General features: G+C 43.7%; 1 protein-coding gene and 1 non-coding gene across 2 annotated transcripts in view; one reads left to right on the top strand and one right to left on the bottom strand.

The window, feature by feature from the left end:
* The first annotated feature begins 3,892 nt into the window (after positions 1-3,892).
* The window catches only part of CHRNA9 (cholinergic receptor nicotinic alpha 9 subunit), a 75,200-nt gene continuing 55,301 nt past the window's right edge, over positions 3,893-23,791 (top strand). The window contains exons 1-2 of the mRNA XM_043871353.1: positions 3,893-4,205; positions 10,859-10,982. Coding sequence (XP_043727288.1) covers positions 4,136-4,205; positions 10,859-10,982 — 194 coding nt within the window. The 5' untranslated portion in view covers positions 3,893-4,135. The remainder of the gene's footprint in view (positions 4,206-10,858; positions 10,983-23,791) is intronic.
* TRNAG-GCC lies at positions 8,249-8,319 on the bottom strand. The gene has a single exon. It is a non-coding gene; the product is annotated as a tRNA-Gly (tRNA).

A 23,791-nucleotide genomic window follows, 5' to 3' on the forward strand; every position in this document is an offset into this window, starting at 1 on the left:
TCTTTTAGACCTTGAGCGTGAACACTGCTGCTGAACGTCCTACCTGGCTTGGATGGCCCCCAGAATCACATTATTCTAATTGCCAACTAGTAGGCAATCCCGTTCTTCATCCCCTCATCCTCCATATGTCACCAGAATTACAATCCTAAAGTGTATCTTTCTTTGTATCTCCACCAAACTCCAGGCAGCTCATCGGTGTCAAAGTCCTCTGTTGTCTGGCCCAGCCAACCTCCCTGACCTTATCTTGTTCTGTTCTATAGCTACTCCTCCAATCCAGCTGGATTGGCCAATGTACTGCCCGCCGCATGAACATCATGAACATCAGCCTCCGGGTTTTTATCTTAACTTAGGTCCTTGTTACCCCTTTCCCCTCAGCTTTCCAGAACCTTCCCATCATTTAAGGCCAGCCCTCTGATGTGGCGTGCCCTGCTTCTGTGTTGCCACAGCACCCCGTTTCCCCCATCACAGACCCCATGGCTGTGTTCAGGAGCTCTTGCCTTCCCTCTTCACCTCTCTCATTGGCCAGTGAGTTTCTGCAGGACATGGTTTGTGTCTGGCCAGCGATCTCAATATTGCCTGAAAGTTAGTATGTGCTTGGTAAACGTTTGTTGGATCACTGAAGCCTTCTCTCACAATTGTAGTGCACGCCTCCACTGGGGCTGTATTTTCTCAAACTTTCAATATATTTATTGTTTTTACCAGTGACTGATAATCAGAATTACTGGGAGAGTTCTTATAAAACACAAATTCTCAGAGCTCTATTCTAGCTCTACTAAATTCGAACCTAGATGGGTGGGGCCCAGATTCTGTATTTTTACCAAGTTCCCTAGATGATTCTGATAACCTAGTTTGCTTTAAATCTGCAATTCTCAAACTTTCTTTTTTTGTCTTGGGGCCACTTTACACTCTTAAAAATCACTGAAAAATCTAAGGAGTTTTTGTGGATGTGAGTTATAGTTATTACTGTTAACCAAACTAAAATCACAATCGATAAATGACAAAATATTTATATATTCACTTAAAGTAATGATAAATCCATTCACCATGAACACAAATGACACATTCTTGATTCAAAAATATTTTCCTAAATATAAATTTTAATGAGAAGAGTACCATTGTTTTGCATATTTGCAGTTTGCTTTAATGTCTGACTTAATAAATGATCGCGGGGTCTCGGTCTGCTTCTGTAGTCAATCTGGCACAATTTGCAATGGGTAGTTTTGGTGCAACATACGAAGAAAATTCAGCTTCACATGATCAAAGAGAAGCACTTTAATAGGCTTTTTAGATCATTGTGGATGTTTTTTCTTTGAAAGTACTCCAAAAATTGATGTTATAATTTCTTAAAGGTTAGTTGCAATGTAAAATTTGAACCACATCGATGAACCCTGAACACTTGCAGAGAATGAGAGAAATAGGTCCATCGGTCCTTAGTGTCATTAGAAAATAGTTTTGACTTTTTTTGAGGTTTCTACAGTGATTATTGTTCATTACTTTTACAACTTTTTCATGAAGATAATTCTCACATTGTTTAATTCACTCAGCAAACATTGTTGAGTGCTGTGTGGCAAGTGGTATTCTCGGCACTGAGGCTCTAAATGTAACCTATCCCACGGTGAAATTAATTGACCACAGAGGCCCCAATTTCAGAATTGCCTCCTTGAGAACCCAATTTCAGGGTTGCTGCTAGGCCATCTGACACCTTTGTGTATATTAGAGGTCTCACAGGCACACACTTCTGCAAGCAGAGCCCCCTGCTTCAGGTGGGCATAATCTCACACTGGACACAGGGCTTGGTGAAAGGACTGTGGGTATAACTGTAGCTACCACTCACTTGTTGGCTGAGTACTTTTGTGCAGTGAACAACTTAGGCAACTGCTGGAGGTAGCCTTACATGTTGTATATTTCTCTTGTTCTCTAAGCCGGTTAGCCCCAGAGCCAGAATTTGAACCTAGGTGGTGAGGCTCCAGAAGGTTCCAGGAAGTCTGTGACCTTAACCACTGGACTATGTAATCCCTGATGCATAGCAGACTCTCGCCAAATGGCAGGTGTGTGAGTAGTGGTTATAATATTACATCCTCTTAGACGTTAACAGATTTCTGTTGAGAGATTTATGTGACTTGAAAAATATGGTACTTCCTAAAGACTGGTAAAAAGAACTGAACTTATTTCATAGAGGGGCATATCCACACCGCTTCAGCACAAACAAATGTTCAACAACTACAAAGAACACTGGCCCACTTTGGTGTTAACTACTAAAACTTTGTCACTGGGGCATTGATAAAACTGTCAGCCAAGTGACAATATTACCTGGTCACTTACCCTGTCTTCAACTGTGTCAGATGCTACTGGGTTTCAACTGGAAGACGACTGAGAACTGGTTGTTGGATTTATTAACATAATAGTAACCTTATCAACAGCCCTTTCATCTGAAAGGCATTGGCAAAAACTTGATTAGAATGTGTTCGATTGGGTCGAACTGAATTTTTCGATTGGATCTCACTGAAATGTCAAAGAATGGGCCTTCATCAGCTGTATTTCTACAGATCTCTGTATTTTGTATAGTTATATTTCATTCCTTTACTACTTCATGAATCCTTGCAAAGTTTGGAGATGCAGGTCTGCAGACACCTCAGCTGCAGTTGTTGGTGGCCAGAGGGTGGGGGAGACCCACTGACTGCGGCAGAGTGATGAGACTACCTGGAATGTGGTGAGCCGAGAATAGCTGAGGTCTGGGGGAGCCTCTCTCCACCTGATCAAAGCTCTCACCTGCAGCCCTTCCTGCACCTGCGTGTGGAGCGCTATGAAAGCGGGTGGCCCAGCAAGTACAAACAGCTTGACAGATGACCTGACCGAGGGACTGAGGATGTGGTTGGTGGGGGTGGGGGAGGGAGCGGGGGGAGACAGAGACGGGGAGAGGGCAGGTGACTTTTTCAGTGCTTCCAAGAATCATCTGAACAGAGATTAAAGCTCTGTGGAAGGGGCCAGGAGAGAATTAACTGAGGACTCGCAAAATTAAGCTTGGACTAAAGCACTGTGTGGCTATGATCGTCTGTTCTGCCAGCTGCAGGGTCTTCAGTTACGAAAGGAGGTGACTGGTTCCTGTAACCTTGGACGTCCCTTCTGGTGCTCTGAGCTGATTTACATGACTGTAAGTTTTATGAGTTAAGAGCAACGTTTTAAAAAAGCAAAACTTTTTTTTTGGTTTTTCTTTCCAACAAGTAGGAAAGAGTGTTTCAGAAATGAAGTTTGTTTTGGAACCTATACTACCTACCCAAACTAATAACATAAAATGTCCTTTCACTAATCTTTTAACACGTCTCTTCTAGCCTCTTTGGATATTTAACATGCTTCCCTAGGATGTTTCATAAATTTACATCAAGAGTGTATGGTAGGAAGGTCAAAAGCCAGGTTTTAGCATCATCAGATGGATCTGAGTTTAAGTTCTTTCGTGGCCATTTGTTAGCTGTGTGAACAAAGGCAAATTATGTAGCTTTTCCAAATTCCTGTTTTCTCAGATATAAAATTGGGGATAATACCAATACCATACTCATGGGTTTTTTCAGGGGTGAAGTGAGATAAATGAAGATTAAAACTTAACATGGGGTCTGGCACATAGCAGGCTCTCATTAGCTGTTCTTAACACTGTCATTATCATCACCACCAGCATCACCTATGAAGTAAGAAAGGGCAGAAAGAATCATCCATTTTACAGCATGGAGAACCAGAGTCCATACTCAAACCACAAGATTCAGGAAGAAAACTGAGTTCTACCAACTCATCAATTAAGCTGTCTTTAGTCAGAAGCTCCCTTCCTCCATAAAAGTGAAAGTGAAGTTCGCTCAGTCGTGTCCAACTCTTTGTGACCCCGTGAACTATGCAGTCCATGAAATTCTCCAGGCCAGAATACTGGAGTGGGTAGCCTTTCCCTTCTCCAGGGGATCTTCCCAACCCAGGGATTGAATCCAGGTCTCCCACATTGCAGACGCATCTAAACCCTTCTTTAGAGGAATGTCTGATGGATGGAGTGGCTTCTACTCCTCCATGATATCCAGGAGGAGGGAGATCTTCCTTTCCACGTGCAACCAGAGGAGGACTTGGTGAAAGCTGACTGACTGTGACACCCTGGGTGCGAATGTTCCATCAGACAACGTGGAACCCAGAGAACAGGGATTATGCTGTGTTCAGCCCACCTATTGTCACTGGTGAGGATGAACCTTTTATTTCCCTCTTATAGTCTGATCGAGAGCTAGAAGTGTTGGAATTTTGCTTTGTTCTGTGTGGTTTTTAACAGCAAGAAGGAAGGAATGTGGTTTGGCAGTAGGAATGAAAGAATGAGTCCTAGTGTAAATGTTCAGATTGCAGGTTTTAAGAGCATAAAAATTTTGTTTATATAATAGCTTTTTCTTATGTCTCCCAATAAAACATATCAATATTCAATTACATTTATTGATAAATACCAATAAAATAACATATTGTGATTATTTACTTTGAGTAATAGCCTACAAATACTTACACTTCTTATGATGGGGTAGCATAATGATCTGTATTTTTCCAAACTTTGGAATTATAGTATACTTGATAATTTTCTTAAAATTTTAACTTGAAAGGACTATTTATATTATTCAATATCCTCTTCCAAGTGTTTTCAATGTGTACTTTATTTTTGTAGAATTGCAATTAATGTGTATTTATTATTTTGTGCACACATATTTTCATTTAACACTGTTTTCTGAACAAATTTTCATGTTTTCCCACAGTGATATTTATTTTAAGGTTAAATATCCCATTGTATGAGTAGATGCTGTAAATATCTGAAGTGTTTTTGTCTATGCTATTTTTCTGAAGTGTCTTCAGAAGGTGTTTTTACCTTGATCAGAAGGTATAAATATTTTATAATTCTTATCAAAGTTATTTAGTACTCAGCAAATTGACATTATTTTGGTCCCTATCAGTTCTTAGGGTATTTCCAAATAAATAATCTGCTTTAAAATTAGCTTTAATTGATAATAATTTACCAGAACCAAATAAAGTTTAGAAATAATTCTTACAGGGGAAAGGGACTAAAGTAATTTCGTTGAACATTAGAGACAGTTTGCATCTGTCTAGGCACTATTCATGGATTTAGTTAATAAGTGGGAAATCTGGGATTTAAACTTTGTCAGTCTAGCTCCAGAATTTATGCACCAGATCATTGTCTGTTCTGATAAACTTAATTCTTAAAGAATCCACCAAGGCATGTGTTCGTGCTAAGTCACTTCTGTCATGTCTGACCCTTTGCAACCTCATGGACTGTAGCCCGCCAGGCTCCTCTGGCCATGGGATTCTCCAGGCAAGAACACTGGAGTGGTTGCCATGCCCTTCTCCAGGAGATCTTCCCAACCCAGGGATCGAACCCATCTCTCTCATGTCTCTTGCTTTGGCGAGCGGGTTCTTTATCACTAGCGTCACCTGGGAAGCCCAAGGCATGTGTTTTTAATCTCATTTTACAGAGAAAACTGAAGCCTACAGGGTTTCAATCAAGAGCTCAAACTAAGGTACTCGTAGGGAGTGGGTGTAAGATGACGCTTTTCCCTTCACTCGTTTTGCTTAGAATATAAAGCTCTCTCAATCTGTATTGATAGTCATGGTTATAAGAACTCTTTTGGTGTGCTGTTAACCAAATGACAAGAAAAGCAGCCACTCAAGAATGATAATGAGATGTTACTAGTGAGAGTTAAGACCTCTCAATTAGTCAACACAAACAACTTAAAGTTTAAGATGGCCATTCTTGTTAAAGATCATAGGTAAAGACAATGTGGCCAGAGGAATGTTTAAGACATGACTTTGTCAAACCTGCTTGTGGCTCAAACAGTTAAGTCACTTACGCTCTCAACCTCTGTTTCTTTGTCTTTAAAATGGGAAGAATAACATCTACTTCATAGTGTGGTATAGAGATTAAATGATGTCATGCACTATAGCACATGTAACTGTTCAATCAATGTTACCAACAATGCTGCTCAGACACTCAGACACCAACAGATACTCAGTCTTGTCAGACTCTTTGCGACCCCATGGACTGCAGCATGCCAGGCTTCCCTGTCCTCCACCATTTCCCTGAGCTTGCTCAAACTCATGTCCATTGAGTTGGTGATGCCATCCAACCATCTCATCTTCTGTCATCCCCTTCTCCTTCTGCTTTTTATCTTTCCCAGCATCAGGGTCTTTTTCAATGAGTTGGCTCTTCAAATCAGGTGGCCAAAGTATTGGAGCTTCAGCTTCAGCATCAGTCCATCCAATGAACATTCAGGACTGATTTCCTTTAGGATTGACTAGTTTGAACTCCTTGCTGTCCAAGGAACTTTCAAGAGCCTTCTCCACCATCACAGTTCCAAAGCATCAATTCTTTCGTTCTCAGCCTTCTTTTTTTTTTTTTTTTAGTTGGAGGCTAATTATTTTACAATATTGTAGTGGTTTTTGTCATACATTGACATGAATCAGCCACATCCATGGGATTTTCCAGGCAAGAGTACTGGAGTGGGTTGCCATTTCCTCCTCCAGTTCTCAGCCTTCTTTATGGTCCAACTCTCACATCCATACATGACTACTGGAAAAACAAAAGCTTTGGCTATATGGACCTTTGTCAGCAAAGTAATGTCTCTGCTTTTTAACACACTGTCTAGGTTTGTCATAGCTTCTCTTCCAAGGAGCAAACATCTGTTAATTTCATGGCTGCAGTCACCATCTGCAGTGATTTTGGAACCCAAGAAAATAGTCTTTCACTGTTCCCATTGTTTCCCCATTTATATCCCATGAAGTGATGGGACTGGATGCCGTGATCTTAGTTTTTGAATGCTGAATTTTAAGCTTTTTCACCTTCATCAAGAGGTTCTTTAGTTCCTCTTTACTTTCTGCCATAAGGGTGGTATCATCTGCATATCTGAAGTTATTGATATTTCTCCCGGCAATCTGGATTCCAGCTTGTGTTTCATCCAGCCTGGTATGATGTACTCTGCATATAAATTAAATAAACAGGGTGACAATATACAGTTACCAACAACAAAACTTAGTGATCCTACCATTATTATGCCACAACTCTCACTGTTGTTCCGTACTTTGAGAAAATAGACCTACAAAAGAGCATATAACTCATTAAAAACAAAAAAAAGAATGACAATTAGTGTCAACTATCACTCATCTTCTGTGTCAGAAAGACAAGAGGGGACGGTGGCTGGAGCAGTGAGGAGACGCAGCATTCCAGCCTCCTCTCAAGGGGGCTGCTCCCCCCAGTTAAATATGGTCATGGGGGGCAGCAGGCCCAGCATGGCCAGGTATGGCAGTTAGCTATTGCTACCTGACAAACTACCCCCAGACTCGGTGACTTAAAACAATAAGCATTTATTATTTACCTACAACCTATGGGTCAGGTAGGTAGTTCTTCAGTCTTGGCTGGATTCACTCATGCATGTGAGGTCATCTTTTGGGTCAGCTGTGAGTTGTTTTCTGATCTTGAATAGGCTCTCTTGTGTGTCTTGGGCCTTGGCTGGGACAACGGAGATAACTTGTGTTTGTTTGATATGCTCTCTTACTCTCCTATGGGCAAGCCTGAGCTTGTTCACAGGGATCTTGGCATGTTTCCAAGAAAGAAAGAGCTATGTCCAAGGCCTCTTAGGTCCAGGCTTAGGACTGGCATGCTCATTTCTGTCATATTATTTTATTAGACAATTTTAAGATAGTTTATTATTAACCCAGAGCCATTAGGATTTACAAAAAAGAATAAGCATAGCTAGCTTAAGATAGCTGTTGCCAAAGAACCTCAGGAGATACCTGGGAAATACCACTTTGGACTGCCCAAGACCTCTGGCACTGCAGCGGAAGTTTCCTTCTCATGGGACTAGAGAAGATTAATAAGTGACAACTGTTATTCTCACGTATGGCATACTTAGATCCATTTTGCCTTACTAAAAATAGGATGTGCATTCACAGTTATGGAGAATGATGCCTGCAAATTTCCAGCAAAATGATCATATTTGTCTCAAAATTCTTGTGTGTGTAGTTACTCAGTGGTGTCTGACTCTTTGCAGCCCCAAGGACTGTAGCCCACCAGGCCCCTCTGTCCATAGGACTTCCCAGGCAAGAATACTGGAGTGGGTAGCCATTTCCTTCTCCAGGGGATCTTCCCAACCCAGGGACTGAACCCAGGTCTCTTGCACTACAGGCAGTTTCTTTACCAACCAAGTCACCAGAGAAGCCCAAAACCACAGTGCGATGCATCAGCTGGGAATTGAACCCAGGCCTCCCGCATGGCAGGCGAGAATTCTACCATTGAACCACCAATGTAAGGCTCAAAATTCTTACCGGCATATTTCAATAAAAGAGTTGGGAGGATCTTGCATTTCAGGGGTCCACATGAGATCAGAGTGTTTGGATTAGATGTCTCCATAACTCATCTCTGTCATATTCTGTTGGCCAAGGCAACTCACAAGGCTTGATCCAGAGGCAAAATGTGGAGACATAGATGTCAACTGTTTATGGGAAGCTCTGTAAAGTGACACTGCAGACCATGTGGTCAAATGGAGGGGAGAAGAACTGGGGCCATCTTTGCAATCAATCGACCACATGCTGTCTTCCAAGTTTTCAGCAGAAGTTAGAAATCCAGATCTTTATCTATGAAATCTCCTGAGTTTTAAGTCCTATCAACTAATTTACAACTTTCAAGACAGTGGTGGGTCAACACTCTGTGGGCCAAACACATCAAGTCTGAGTTGGATGTGGTTTGTCGGCCGTTTGCAACCTCTAGGTAAATAATTTGCTGATGTTTCCACAGCACTTGGCTGAGAAGGAGGTTTGAACCAGGGCTGTCTGGACTCCAGGCCCATATTCATTCAGCAAAATTTTCATGTCTTCCAAGTAAAGCCTTTGAAAAACAAAGATAAAGAAAACACAGTTCCTTCCCTAAAGGGTCTTCCAGTCAAAAGTGGGAGACAATATGTAAACAAACATTTAATTCATGTGATTAAATGCTGTGCTGGGCTGAGCTTAATCACTCAGTTGTGTCCAAATGTTTGTGATCTCATGGACTGTAGCCCATCAGGCTTCTCTGTCCATGGGGATTCTCCAGGGAAGAATACTGGAGTGGGTTGCCTTGCCCTCCTCCAGGGAATCTTCCCAACCCAGGTATCGAACCGAGGTCTCCCACATTGCAGGCAGATCCTTTACTGACAGATTAAATGCTACAGATTGATTAATATAACTTTGGCTCTCTCTCTCTGCCCTTTCATATACGCCGCACCCTGAGGATGGAGGGATTGATCTCATTGGTAAATTTGGGGGAAGCACCTGGGTATGTTCTGCTGAGTCCTTCTGTGTGTGTGCTCAGGGCAGGGCCTGGCAAAGAAGAGTGCATGTTCTCTGAGCCTTCCTGCTGAGAGTCCTCCCAGAACAGTCCCTCCACGCTGTCCGCTCTCCACCCCCCAGCTTGGTGGTGCAGAACTGCTGAGAATGGGCAGGAAAGCCACTTGATTCTGGGACTCAGGAAGCAAGCTTATTTAGCTCTCATGTTAGGCTATGCATTCCTACCCAACTTTATCAGCAATGAAGGAGACATCTTGGCTTCTGGCTTTCCCTTCTTTTTAAATTTTATTTCTTATTAATAACTTGTTTAGAATTGGGATAGGGAAAAGACATAGAGACACGTTATTTATTGAGGGACAGCCTCAGAGACCTCAATGGTACTATGATTATTAGAGTATGTGGTATGTACTATATATATTATATATGTGTACTATATATACTATTGTAATATTATGTAAATATTATATGTAATATACATGTCAATATATACATATTTATATACATATATTGACATTATATATATTATATTATGTATATCACATGATATTTATATTATATTACAATCAATATTTACATAATGTTACAATAGTGGTTACATAGTATATGTAAATATACACACCTGTGTATTCACACTCACATATACTCTATGGGCTTCTATACATTTGTACACAGGTACACACAGGCACTCTAAGGCCCCTGACTGCTTAGACGCTTCACCATGCTGCCTCCTAGAACTCAACCTTGGGTTTGCGTGTACCTAAGTGGGGGTGTAAGTCTCATATTCAAGCAAAGGAAACAGACATGTTCTTAACCCAAACAAAAGCTGGCGTTGAAACCGTGGAACAGCACTTACTATCATATTACAAAATCGCCCGTTATATTTTGACACACACTTTTCCTTCCAGGAGCCTCCTTAGATATCATCTGCTTCAGTCTCACGCTAGCTTCTGTTAGCATGTTGTTAACGAGGGCTTATGTCTTCCAGGAGAAGACGGGTTTGATTTCAAAGGACTGTTAGATTGCCTTCTGGGTCTCAGCATGTCCTGCGGGTACTTATTTACTGAGTGTCCTGAGCACCCAGGGCGTGGTGGGCGCTGGGTGGGGCGCTGGGGTAACTGCAGAACATGGAGTCGCCTCCCTGCCCCCGGGGAGCTGCGATCTCCAAGGAGAACCTGAAGCCAAGAGAGGAAAGTGAGCGCCCACATCACACCAGGGCCCGGGGCCGAGGAAGGCCTCAGGTCCTGGGATCTCCGGGCCAGGCTGAGGACCAGTGGCCCTCTCGTTTCTTCTGATGAGATTCTCCTTTCACAGCACTTGCTTTTCACCTGGTGAACGCTTACTGCCTGTTGTGTCCTGAGGACAGTTTGAGGGGGACTATCTGGCCCTTTGCATATTTTCCATCTATCAAAGGCGACTGCAGACTCTCGGGTTGGGCCGGCTGGGGAAGCCCGTCTTCCTCACCAGCTGCAGCCAGAAACCTCACCCGCTCACCCTCCTTCATTCTCTTTGTTTTTCCTCCTCCCAGCATGCTGCAGCCAAGATGAGAAGGAATCGGTCCCGTGGAAGGAATTTCATGTCTCTCTAGCAGTTCGGCAAGACAAGCTTGAGAAGGAAGCCACATCAAAACGGGAGGCTCCTGCCACCATGAGGTATCTGCAGTGCGAATGAGTCAGTCAGCGCCCTCATTTCCATGAGGCGCCTGCAGCTACCTTAGGGGCAGTTAATACTTTCCATTCGCAGACCTATCTGTGACCATTTACAGTATATGCGTAAGACTCCCCATGACACAACAACCCCCATGTCACCTCATGTTGACAAGTCAATTCTGGGCCCAGAGTAGACTTTGGTTTAACCAGTACTGTAATGTTCTAGATCCAATCTCTGACCAGGAGACAACATCTGGGGAAGTAAAAACCATGGAGTCAGACGACCTGAGTTAATTAAAACCCCTAACGACTTTATTTTTCAATCAACTCTTTTTTTTTTTAGACTTATTGCATATAAACCATTTTCAAAGGCTTTATTGAATTTGTTACAGTATTGCTCCTGCTTTATGCTTTTAGTTTTTTGGCCATGAGATATGTGGGATCTTAGTTCCCTGACCAGGGATTGAACCCACACGTCCTGCATTAGAGGGCAAAGTCTTAACCTCTGGACCACCAGGGAAGTCTCCCTAAATGACTTTAAGGATGTTATTAAAGTTTTAAAATATCAGATTGTGGTTCTATAAAATAATTTTGTTGAATAAGATAATGATAATACCCATCTCACAACGTAATTAAATTGAAATGAGGTCATGTACTCAGCATGCGGGTGGGCCATATGGAGACTCAGTAAAAAGTTCACCTCTGTCATTCCTGGGGTATCCTCAGTCTTGCTGGTGACAGAGAAAGGAAAGAGGCAGGAAAACGTACTCCTTGGTCTGACAAAGGTTGTCCACAGTGCACAGAATGTACTTCCAATGCCCTCAGTACCACTTGAAGTTGGAATACTTCCCAATCCAGTCAGATCTTAGAGAGTTGACCGGGCACAGAGCTGCTGATGTTTTTTCCCATCCTGGAGACAATAGGTGGAGGAGGCAGGGCTCCAATTGCCCTGATACAACTGGATGGAGCAGGGAGAACCTGTATGACGAACACTTTAGGCCAAAGCACCAACCAGAGGGTGATCCTGAGAGGCATCAAGGGAAGGCTCTGAGGTCAAGTTGGAGAAGTGGAAAAATGGAGAGAAAAACAAGAGCGAGAGTGATAATAGAGAAGGCTTGACTGAACTCTCCCTCTCTGCCCAATTCTCTCTCTTTCTCTCTCTTCCTTGAAAATGTGCAGGAGATGCTACCGGGCTGCATCGGGGCTTTTTTAGAAAGGTGGGCATGTCTACTGCCAGAGAACCTTCTCTGGGGAAAGGGGCAGGCCCAGGAGTGCACAGGAGTGCTCACTGAAACTTCTGTCTTACAGACGGGGAGTCCCTAGTGGGTGGTGGGCTGCCCTGCTGCCGGGGGCGGGGGAGAGTGCTTTTAGCTCCTCAGGGTGCGAACCAGCTGCACTCAGAGAGAACGGAACATTCTCCTCCTTACATTGATTTAGTCTGATTTTCACTGTCAGATTCTTTAATGAAGGCCCTGGGAGTGGGTTGCCATGGTTATGCTGGTTTTAACATCTAGGAACTTAGGGCTAAATGGCTTCCCCCAGGCCCAGCAGCTTTTAGCTGCTGCGTTTAGATTTTTAACTTCTCCTCCTGGGAGACACTGTTCTGCAAAGGGGAAAGGATTGCAGACAGGCCTGTCCCGGGAGCCACGGGGGAAGGAGGTGATTTTGATTTGAAAAAATTTATGCTTTCTCCATAGACAAGAGGTAGAAAAAGGTGGTGATCAAGGGAAAGGGCTTCGTCAGAATCCCGGCTTTGTCCTATACCATCGATAAGACCTTAAGCTGATGACCTTAAGCATTATGAACAGTGTGCACTTGAAGAGTTAAACGAGATGATATCTGAGCCAGGAGAAGAGTTCAGTGAGTGTTGTTCATTAGGTTCTTTCACTCCTGTTACCGCAAGGGCTCCTAAAATAACCCCAGATGCTGTGTCAATGGCTTCCCAATCTTCAGGAGGACTGAAGCAATTGCTCAAGGACCTTCCTCTCCGGCCTTTGAGACTTATGTGTGCCTGTTTTGACATCATCTCCGCCCGCTGCCATGCCTGGCCTGCCTCTCACTGTCCCCCTCTTTTTGATCCTCAACCCTGGCTTTTCATGGGGACTTCCAGGTCCTTCTTGAGTTTTCAGCTGAAGTCACCTCCTCGAGAGGCCTTTTCTCTTTTTTAAAAAATATAGTTTATTTATTTATTTTTGGCTGTGCTGGGTCTTTGTTCCTGTATGGGCTTCTCTGGCGGTGGAGGAAAGTTGGAGTTGGAGTGCATGGGGCTTCTCACTGTGGAGACTTCTTTTGTGGAGCACCAGCTCTAGGCTGCACGGACTTCAGTACTTGCAGTGTGTGGGTTCAATGGTTGTAGTTCCCCGGCTCTAGGGCACAGGCTCAATAGCATGTGGGATCTTCCCAGATCAGGGATTGAACTCTTGCCTCCTGCATTGATAGGTGGATTCTTTACCACTGAGCCACCAGGGAAACCCAAGGGAGGCCTTTCCTAATCACTTTAATGGGGGTCGCAAACAGTCAGACAAGACTGAGTGTGCGCACACACACACACACACACACACAGACACACACACAATCAACCACCCTACTTACTACTCAATCTATGTCACTTTATTTTCTTTAAATTCCTTATAGTCTGAATGATTTTGTCATCTTTAAATAGCTCATCATCATCTGAAGTTATTGTGTTTATTATCAATTTCCCCTGATTAGAATGCAAGCTCCTATTTTTCTTACTATATTCCTTGGGTTGAACCTAAACTTGGAGACCCTCTGCAAATTGTGCCTAGCATTTGGAGTCTATGAATTTAAATAAAACAAAAATTATACCTTTATTTTCACTAACCCCTAACTGAAATGTAGCATTTCCTTTCGTTGTGAATGTAGGCAACAAACCACAGTCCTTGAACTGCGCTTGAGACTGTCACCCACTGCCCTTTTACAGGTATCTCGAAATGTCATTTACGCTGACCACTAATAAGTTAAAGCATTCTCTAGACCCACCACTGGATCTTGTTATTTAACACAATAATAAAGAAACATATATGTTACTGTATCAAAATTTTAAAATGTTTTAATAACTATTTTAATACATTTGGCTTTTTTTTAATAATCCCTTCTGTTTGTTCTATGAATTTAAAAAGCATTAGCCTGGTCCTTCCTGGTGGCTCAGATGCTAAAGAATCAGCCTGCAATGCCAGTGACCTGGGCTTGATCCCTATATTGGGAAGATCCCCTGGAGGAGGGCATGGCAACCCACTCCAGTATTCTTGCCTGAAAAATCCCCATGGACAGAGGAACCTGGTGGGCTACAGTCCATGGGGTCACAAAGATTTGGACACGACTGAGCTGCTAAGCCGGAGAAGGCAATGGCACCCCATTCCAGTACTCTTGCCTGGAAACTCCCATGGATGGAGGAGCCTGGTGGGCTGCAGTCCATGCAGTCGCTAGGAGTTGGACATGACTGGGCGACTTCACTTTCACTTTTCACTTTCATGCAGTGGAGAAGGAAATGGCAGCCCACTCCAGTGTTCTTGCCTGGAGAATCCCAGGGACAGCAGAACCTGGTGGGCTGCCGTCTATGAGGTTGCACAGAGTCAGACATGACTGAAGTGACTTAGCAGCAGAACTGCTAAGCATAGTACAGCCTGGGACATAATTCAACATACATAACAGCTCTCTTCTTCCATCTTTAAAACCCTCAATGGCAGGTCAAGTCCCTCTCAAGTCTCAAATCTCTCCTACTTCTTCCATCTTCTCTGACTCTTCCACCTTCCTTCCTTTTCCACTTCTAAGGGCACATTTGATTACATTGGACTCACCTGGATAATCCAACACACTCTCCCTATTGGCATAATCTCCCTATAGGTATACTCTCCCTAAAGTCCTTAATTTCATTTGGAAGGCTTTTTGTTGTTAGTTGTTATATAACATAGCATATATACAGATTCCATGGACATTTTAGGGGAGCTATTATTCTGCCTCCTCTATCAACCTTCATTGTAATCTTTTCAACTGTTTGTAATATGTTGGGGAAAAGAGGAGGTATAGTAATATCTACCTTATCGAATCAAAGTGGTGAGGTTCAAGTGAACTAAGTAAACAGTGATATAATGTGATATTTATATAGAATTCATCATCCTAAAAAAAGAAAAAAGCATTGGCCTGAGAAATTGGTCCATAGGTATCAACAGAGTTCTAACAGAGGTCATGGCACAAAAAAGATTATTTATCTCTGCGGCCTAGAGCTTTGACATATAGTAGGAGCTTGATAAAAATGTTTTTGAGTGAATGAGTTAGTAGATGAAAGAAGGTAGAGAAGGAAACAGTGTCCTAAGCAGAGGAAATAGCATTCAAGGGCTGGGGGCTCTGTACTCTGTTCTAGAAACAGAAAAACTGTCTGGTGTGGTTTGAGCTTTGAGAGCTGGGCGGGGGGTGGGGTGTTTTAAGCTGACACTAACAAGGCAGGCTGGCTGAACCTCACCCCGGGGCAATAGGAGGCTGACAGAAGGTTTAGGCAGGACAGGAATAATGATATTTGGGTTTTAAAAAAATCCCTATGACTTCCAAGAGGAGAGGAAAATGAAGAAAGCAAGGGCAGATGCCAGTTAAGAGGCTACTGTCGGTGGTTTAAAGTACATTGGAAGTGAAGGTGGAAAGGGTGGATGGATTTGAGAGCGATTTCAGAGGTGAAATAGACACCACTCGAGGGCTGATTAGAAGTAGGGGGTGAGGGAAAACAGGAAGTACAGAAGCACTGTGGCTTTCCTGCCCGAGTTCCTGAGTGATGGGGGGGCTCACTGAGGTGGGGACACCGTGGGAAGGAGGAGCAAGGTGTGGGGACAGGTCCCAGGGCACCTGACCCTGCAGGTTGCAGTGTTATTTTGTTCAGCCTGGCTTCGCTGAAATGCCTTAGACCGCAAATGATCGTGTGAGACCCCAGCTTTAGTCTTCCTTCTGCCACTAACTTGCTACCTCAGGCACTCTTCTCAACTTGTTTGTTTTCTCAGCTGAACAATGGGAAACACTGAGTCCTGAGACACCTTACAGGCTGGAGGGATGCTCTGCTCCACCCACTGTCCTTGGGTCATGTCAGAAACATTTGAGCTTATGACTTTGCCAGAGAAGTCTCAAAGTTAGTGATTTTTCTCTAAGCCTGGATTAATAGCTAGGATCTTATATGAATATCATGATGAAATTAATTAACATTAATAATAAAGGCCAGTCAATATTGTTCCATCATATTTTGCACACTCTGAGGGTTTTATGTACATTATTCCTTTTAATTCCCTATAATAACCCTATGAGAAGGTTGTTTTTATTATACTCAAATTACAAATAAGAAAACTGAGGCTAGCATTTTAAGTTACTTCCCCAAAGTCACATAGTTGTAGTTGGTGGAAGAGAAATTGAAGCTCATTCAGTCTGACTCTAGAATCTGTACTGTTAATCACTACATACTCCTGCCTTATGGATTAATTAGTTTCAGTCCAGGTGTTTGTAGTTGTCCTGACCCCTAGGTCCCAGATTGAATTGAATCATCTCTCCATTCCATGCCCTGTGTGATGTCCAGGCCCTCCCCGAGATGTTGGGAATTCGGGTTGGCCTGCACTGTCATTCAGTCTGGCTTGGAGCTCCTGCTTCCGTGGAATTCTTCTGGTCCCTGGGCCATCCTGCGTGTGTTCTCTTCCTTGTCCGCATTCTGTCAGCCCAGCTACGGGACCCAGATAATTTCCCTAATTTCTTCCAAGGCTCTTACTCACACATTGTAACATATTTTGCCAAAAGTCAAAAGATGGAGGGTTTATAGCACAGAAAAATGCAGATTTAAAGAAACTGAATAATAGCTAGCTCCATTTTTCGGAAGTCCCTAGTGATTTTGCCATTGTATCAGTTAAGATTTAGGCTAAGCTGCTGAAACGAGATCCTCCCCCACAACCCCTGCTGACTCTCCCACCAAAAAACACTCCGCTTTCTCCCCCCGCCCCTAGTCTAGGCCGAGTGGCTGCTTTGCTTCCCACTGCCGTTGGAAGAAGGAACATCTAACCACAGTCCCTTCTGTCTTGTTGCTTTGCCATCCCCTGGGAGTGACTCTGTCCTCTTCTGTATAGGCAAAGCCAGGTCAAACCACAGCTACAAACAGCCCGTGAGAGAGAGAAGAGGAGGGAACGGAGACCAAGGATTTCCTCCAGAGCAAGTAGATGCTCACATCACTTCCATTCTCATTTCATTGGCTAGAATATAGTCACGTGATCACGCTGGCTGCAATGGAACCTGGGAGATGTAGTCTCAGATGGGGTGGTCATGAACCCAGCTGGGATTCTGTTACTATGCCAGAAGGGAAGAACTGGGTGTTGAAGGTAAGGGGAGGTCTCTGCTTCGACCAAGCCTCTTTCCCTTTGCTTAAACTTTCTCTTCTTTCTTTCTTTCCACTTTCCTTTAATTTCATCTGTCTGCTTCTGCCTCCCTGCTCTGCCCTCATTCTTATTTGTTTTTAAAGCACAACATTTTAGCCATCTCTTATTTCCATTCACCTGTTCTCCCACGACTGAGGGAGACTTCTTTTCTATCCCAAAGGACCTATAAAGCTATTGTCCTAAGCAAAGTTATTTTAAATGCAAATTGGGAGTTGGTGCCAGCTGTTAGGATTTTTTTTTCCTACCCTGATACATGGTAAAAATAAAACAAGGCACCATTTAAAGACATCCCCCTCCCCCACCCCCACCCCACACCCTCCCCCAAAAGCTGAGTTAAGATCCAAAAAAATCCATTGATCTGTCAGGTAAACATCCCAAATACTAAGTGACTGAATAAACCCTCAGGAAAAAGAAGCTGCTCACTACTTAAAATGAAACAATTTCACACTGCAACAGAGCAGAAAATCTGGACTTCCCAGAAAAAGTTGCATGAGAGGCAGCTGTGACTTTTGTTACTTGAAAAGTAAAATGATCTCTGTGAGAGAATTTTATATTCTACGTCCCCACCTTCCTAGAGACCATCTGCTCTTGGTTCTGCCAAACCACCCAAGCATTTCAAGTTTCTGCTAGGATGGGTATGTCATGTCTGATTACATTTCACTGGGCAAAGCAAGTCACATGGACAAGCCCCAGATCAGTGGATCAGGAATCTCTCACTCTGCCCACAAGGGGGGACTACAAATTATAAGGCAAAGGGTGTGGATGGACAGTGTTATTTTTTGGGGGGTGGATATAATGCATAATAATCAATTTATCAGGTCATGAGAGGTAGGATTGGGAATGGAGACTGAATTCTGGACATGGAGACTCCTCTAACGTTAGACCATGTAATTGGGGCTTTATTGGAAGACTACAGAGAATCACTGAAGATTTTGAACAGGTTGCTGATGTTATCAGGAATGCCAGTTAAGGGCAGGACCTCTCCACCTTTTGAACTCACTTTCATGGGAGGAATTGTGATGACCTTGAATTAATGAGTTATTACAAATCAGCATTTTATTCCTGCCTCTATCTGGACAATGGGGTAACTGGACAATGGGATAAACCATTGTAATTGTCAGTGTTCTTCTGAGAAACCAATAGTATATATACCAATAATAGTAATAGTAGTATACATGTAATGGAAAATGGAAAGAGATTTTAAAGAACTGGCTCATGGAATTGTGGAGGCTCACAATTCCAATATCTGGAGCACAGGTTGGCAGGCCGGAAACCAAAGGAAGAGGGGCAGACTGCAAGGAGAACTCCTGCTTCCTCAGGGGATTCATTCTTTTTCTTTTTCGCTAAGGTCTTCAATTGATTGCATGAAGCCCACCACCTTATGAAGGGCAATCTGCTTTACTCAAGTGCATTGATTTAAATGTTAATCTACCCTAAAAATATCTTCATAGCAACATCCAGACTCATGTTTGACCAAATTTCTGGGTACCACTAGATAGCCAGGCCACCTTGACACATAAAATTCACCACACCAGCCGCAAATGTCTCAGCCTTTGCCTGTAAAATAGGCATCGATTCAGCTGGGCTATGGGGATTGCATGGGTAAATGGCAGCTGGAGAGAAGTTGGTAGGAATGAAGGGCTATGGCATGGCTCTAGGGGCTGACATCTGCCTTAAGCAGCCAGGCCTCCCTCTTTAAAAGCTACTAGTGGAGGGACTTCCCTGGTTGTCCAGTGATTGAGAATCTGCCTCACAATGCTGGGGACGAAGGTTTGATCCCTAGTCGGAAAACTAAGATCCCACATGCCGTGGAGCAGCTAAGCCCGCATCCTGCAACTACTGAGCCTGCGCACTCTGGAGCCTGTGTGCCACGACTAGAGAGTCCGTACACCACAGTGAAAGACCCCGCATGTGCAATGAAGATCCCGCATGCCACAACCATGACCAGCACAGCCAAATAAATGAATATTTAAAAAAAAAAATCCTGTTAGTGGAAAATTGTCTTCTGAGAATAGTATCAATGAAGTACCCCAATGACCTACCCTCTTGGCATGGCCTCTGCCCTAGTTCAAGCCTTTATGATGTTTTCTCTAGATTAAGGCACTTCTTCCTTATGCTGCCCCTCCCTTTTCCCAAGCACAAATCTGAGCACACGCTCCTGAGAAAACCCCCCTCAGTGGCGCCCCACCACAGTCCCCCAAGGCTGAGTATGTTAGGCCATCCAAGCCCTGGCGACTGTGCGACCAATCTCCAGATCTACTCAAGCGCCTGCCTCCAACACCACCACCCACCTCCCTTAGCCTCCCTGTGGAGTCTTAGGCCTGTGAGACATGCCCCATCAGCCCCTTCTGGGGAGAGGTATCCCCTACAGCCTCTGAGGGTATCTGTTTTATCTGCTGGGTTCCCACGTGCAATTTGCTTGTTTGAAGAAAGGATTCTGTGTGTGGTGGGGGAGGGTTTGGAGCGTTTGAGAACACCAAACTGCTCAGGGTGGACTGCGTCCTCCGTGTCATTTCACTCTTCCGCTTCATCGTGCATGCTGCTTCCGCCCCTGGGAATGCCCATCTCGCTCTGCCTGGACGCACGCTTCCCTGGCTATGGACAAAATGTTTGTGTTCCCCCTGAAATCATGGGTTGAAGCCATCCTCTCCAGTGTGTTGGTTTTCATATTGAAGTGGGGCCTTTGGGAAGCAATTAGGCTGAAGATGGAGCCCTGTGATTGGACTAGTGCTCTCAGAAGAAGGAACAGAAGAGAGCGCCCCCGACCCTGCACCGTGTGAAGATCCCCTGAGAAGGCAGCCTTGTGCAAGCCAGGAAGTGGGGCTTTCACTAGACGTTGAATCTGCAGGCACCTTCATCTCGGACTTTGCAGTTAACAGAACTCTGAGACATACAGATCTGCTGTTGAAGTCACCCAATATCTGGTATTTTGTTATAGTGTCCTGAGTTAACTAAGACATTCCTCAAGCCTTAGCTCAAGAAACTCCCCTTCCAAGAAGCTGATCTAAATCCCAGGGTGGGCTAATGTGCTTTGCCTATGTTCCCACTGAAGCCTGCATGTGTAGCTATTCTAGTATCAGAATAGCTAATACTTTCCCTATTAGGCAATATATTCTTGAAAACAGGTATTGTTTCTTTATTCCCTCAGTACCTTGTGTAGGTGGGGTTTAAAACACTGTGTGTAAAAAAAAAAAGTTGTGTGTATTAATCTTTATATAGATATCCTTTTTTTTTTTTTTTTTGGTAGATGCTGAGAGCTGGAAGTTTTACATGCACAAGAGTTAAGATCAAGTTAGCTCCTAGAAAACACTTGGCAGTTGGCTGATGGTTTGCAGACAGCCTCTGCATCGTTATTTCACACCCTGACATGCTGGGGCTGTCAAGGGATCAAGGTTCTGCTTGTCAGCTGGCTTCAGTTCTGCTTCAAAGAGGACTTCAAGGGTCAGTTAACCCTAAAGCTTCCCCATTTTTGATGGCATAGGGAGCTAAAGAATAGTCCTCAGGTTTATTCCAAGGAATGCCTACCTAGCTGCACTTCCCTCAGGAGAACTCACATGATGTGACTAATGTATCCAGTTCTTATTACAGTTAGATTTTTAAAAATTGATAAAAAATAATTACTGTGGGCCATAAAAATACTCGATAAATATCCAACAAAAATTAATTATTATGCATGATGAGAATAAGTGCTAAACTAATAGTTTCTAAGAAAGAAAAAGTAAAGCTCATGGTAGCTAACCATGATCCACAGTTAAAGCTTTCTGAACTATATTGTAGTGTTTCAATTATTTATTGCAGTATACTGGGCTGAGGAGCTGGTTTTCACTTGGGGCCTCTCGTGAACTTGAAGTCGGGCTGTGACCGGGGTTGGAGGCATCTCAAAGGCTGGCTGTTGTCTAAGGCTCCAGCTGAAGCTGAGGATGGGAAGGTCTATTCTTGGCCTCGCCATTGCCACCCGGGCTTCCTCAAAACAAGGCCCTGAGCTTGAAGAGTAAGCACCCTGAGAGAGAACCAAGCTAGAACACCTTTTATAAACAAGCCTCAGAAATCACGCGGTGTCCTTAAGCACAGCCCATATTCAAGGGTAAGGTCATTAGGTTCTAACTCTTTATGTGAGGAGTGCCAAAGAATACACAGACATGTTTTTTTTTTTTTTTTCACTTTAAAGAATTTTTTTTTTAACTTTCGCAATGTTATGTTGGTTTCTGCCATACAACAATGCAAGTCAGCCATAATTATACACACATTCCCTCCCTCCCTCCCTTGCCTCCCTCCCCTCCCCGCATCCCATCCCTCCAGGTCATCACAGAGCGCCAGACTGGACTTATATACAGGGACTTCTCGCCGGCCATCCATCCTACACCTCATCATGTATATATGTTGATGCTACTTTCTTCATTGTCCCCTCCTTCCCTGACTGTGTCCACAAGTCCATTCTCTACATCTGTATCTTCTAAAACCATCATATGTAGTAACTCTGCAAACGTTATGGCTTTCATCAGAGAACGATCATTCCTCTGTTGACTCTGACAGTGGGCTCATTCTCTGAACATCCCGGGGCACACACAGACCTTCAGCACACATCCACCCGTTCTCAGAGGCCCCTCCGCACTAGGCGGATTACCTTGTAGGACAAACAGCTCTATGATGCCATCTATCTCCTGGTTTTTGTCACTGCCTTTAAAAACCCTTGATGGTTCTGAAAGTGCTTTCTGGGGTCCACCATGATGCTCTGCACACGGCTGCAAAGGGGAAAGGCTGTCTGCAGAGGCTGGATGAGTGTTCCTCTCTCTCTGGTGGACTTTCCTGGCCCAGAAAGCTGCATGGGGTGATGGAGGTAAAACGGAAGACTCTGCTTAAGTCAACAGCGGGTAACAACTGTAAGGAGGGCAGCCGTCGGAGAAGTAAATAGGAAGTGGGTCAACCCTTTGGGACCACGATTTCGCTGCTAATAATACTGAGCATTTATTGAGCTCTTCCTCTGTTCTGGGCACCATGCTTTGCATTACCTCATTTGACTACTCTTCTTACCAGCTTTAAGTGATAGGCACTATTTTAATCCTCACTTTACAGAAAAAAAAAAAAAACATTTGTCAGAATGATTGAGTGACTTCCCCAAGTCTGAACAGCTACTATCAGATGGAGCCTGAATTCAACTCAGTTATGTCTGACTCAAAAGGCAGTGTAGTGGTTATGAGTGTGACCATTGGGACCAGAGCCCTAATGCTTGGGCTTGAAACCTCATTTTGGGTGATCTTTGACCATTAACCTCTTTGTGTTTCAATTGTCTCATTGGCAGATAGGGGATGGAAAATATAAATATGTAAAAAATATGAATATATATATATATATTCATCTCACCAAGGTTTTAGCATTAAAGGGGATGAGGTATATAAGGTGTTTAGCACTCAAAAATGTTAATTATTCCTCCTCCTCTATTACTTACCTCTACTTGGATGGTAACTTATTCAAAAGCATAATATGCTAAAGATCCAGAGGTCTAAGGAAGTACAGAATGAGGAATCAGCCTTCGACCCACTATCAGACCTCATTTCAGGTCTGAAACTTCAGTTGTGACTCTATGTTCCCATCTGCAAAGTGGGCAGAATACTGAGACTTTGTGATGATAAATGGAGGCCTCCCAAGTTTCTCCACTATGGCATTCCAAGCCATCCTCTATTTCCAGATCTAATTAAGTTTGCAAACCAGGTTCTAAACCAAATACAAATTATACATAATGGAAATTGATTCAGGGGCTCAGGATCAGAAAGGAGGGCTGGGGATAAGCCCTCTCCACCTCCTTTCTGGGTTTCAAGCACTTTCCAATCCCAAGTGGTCAGATTCTGGTCTCTTCTCTTTGAGTTAAAGTCTGAAGAGTAGGGGTATGATTTTCTAACATGTGTTTAAACTGCAGGAAAGCTGTAATCTGTTGCAGTAGGATTTCTTCTGCTGTCTATTTGAGTAATTTGGAGGCCCCAGCTGGAAAGGGCCCAATGCAGAGCCTGGTGGGTGGTGTGGGCCTCCCTTTGCATCAGTGTGGCTCAGCTCCCTATCAGAGTGGCCTCCCCAACCCAGAGAGGCTGGGAGGTTCTTACACCGGCCCCCGGGCTGCCGATGAGTGTGGTACAGCCCCCTCCTTGGCAGGCTGATTTGTGAATGTGCTGAACTCTGGAACACTAGGCGGCCTAACCACAGAGAGAGGTGTTTTGTTTCTCTACCGGATACACCTGCCCAGAGAGCAGCGTTGCCGCCTGCTTCAGGCTCCAGTCTGTTTTACTTTTGAAAGATTGCACCCTCCAGATAAACCATTGTGTGTGCGGAGAACCTTCTGAGGCCGAGAAGCAATGAAACTGGTTTTCTTTTCTTTGGGGGCCAAGGGACAATTGTACAAAATTG

The sequence above is a fragment of the Cervus elaphus genome, chromosome 17, assembly GCF_910594005.1.
Source record: "Cervus elaphus chromosome 17, mCerEla1.1, whole genome shotgun sequence".
NCBI classification, from domain to species: Eukaryota; Metazoa; Chordata; class Mammalia; order Artiodactyla; family Cervidae; genus Cervus; species Cervus elaphus.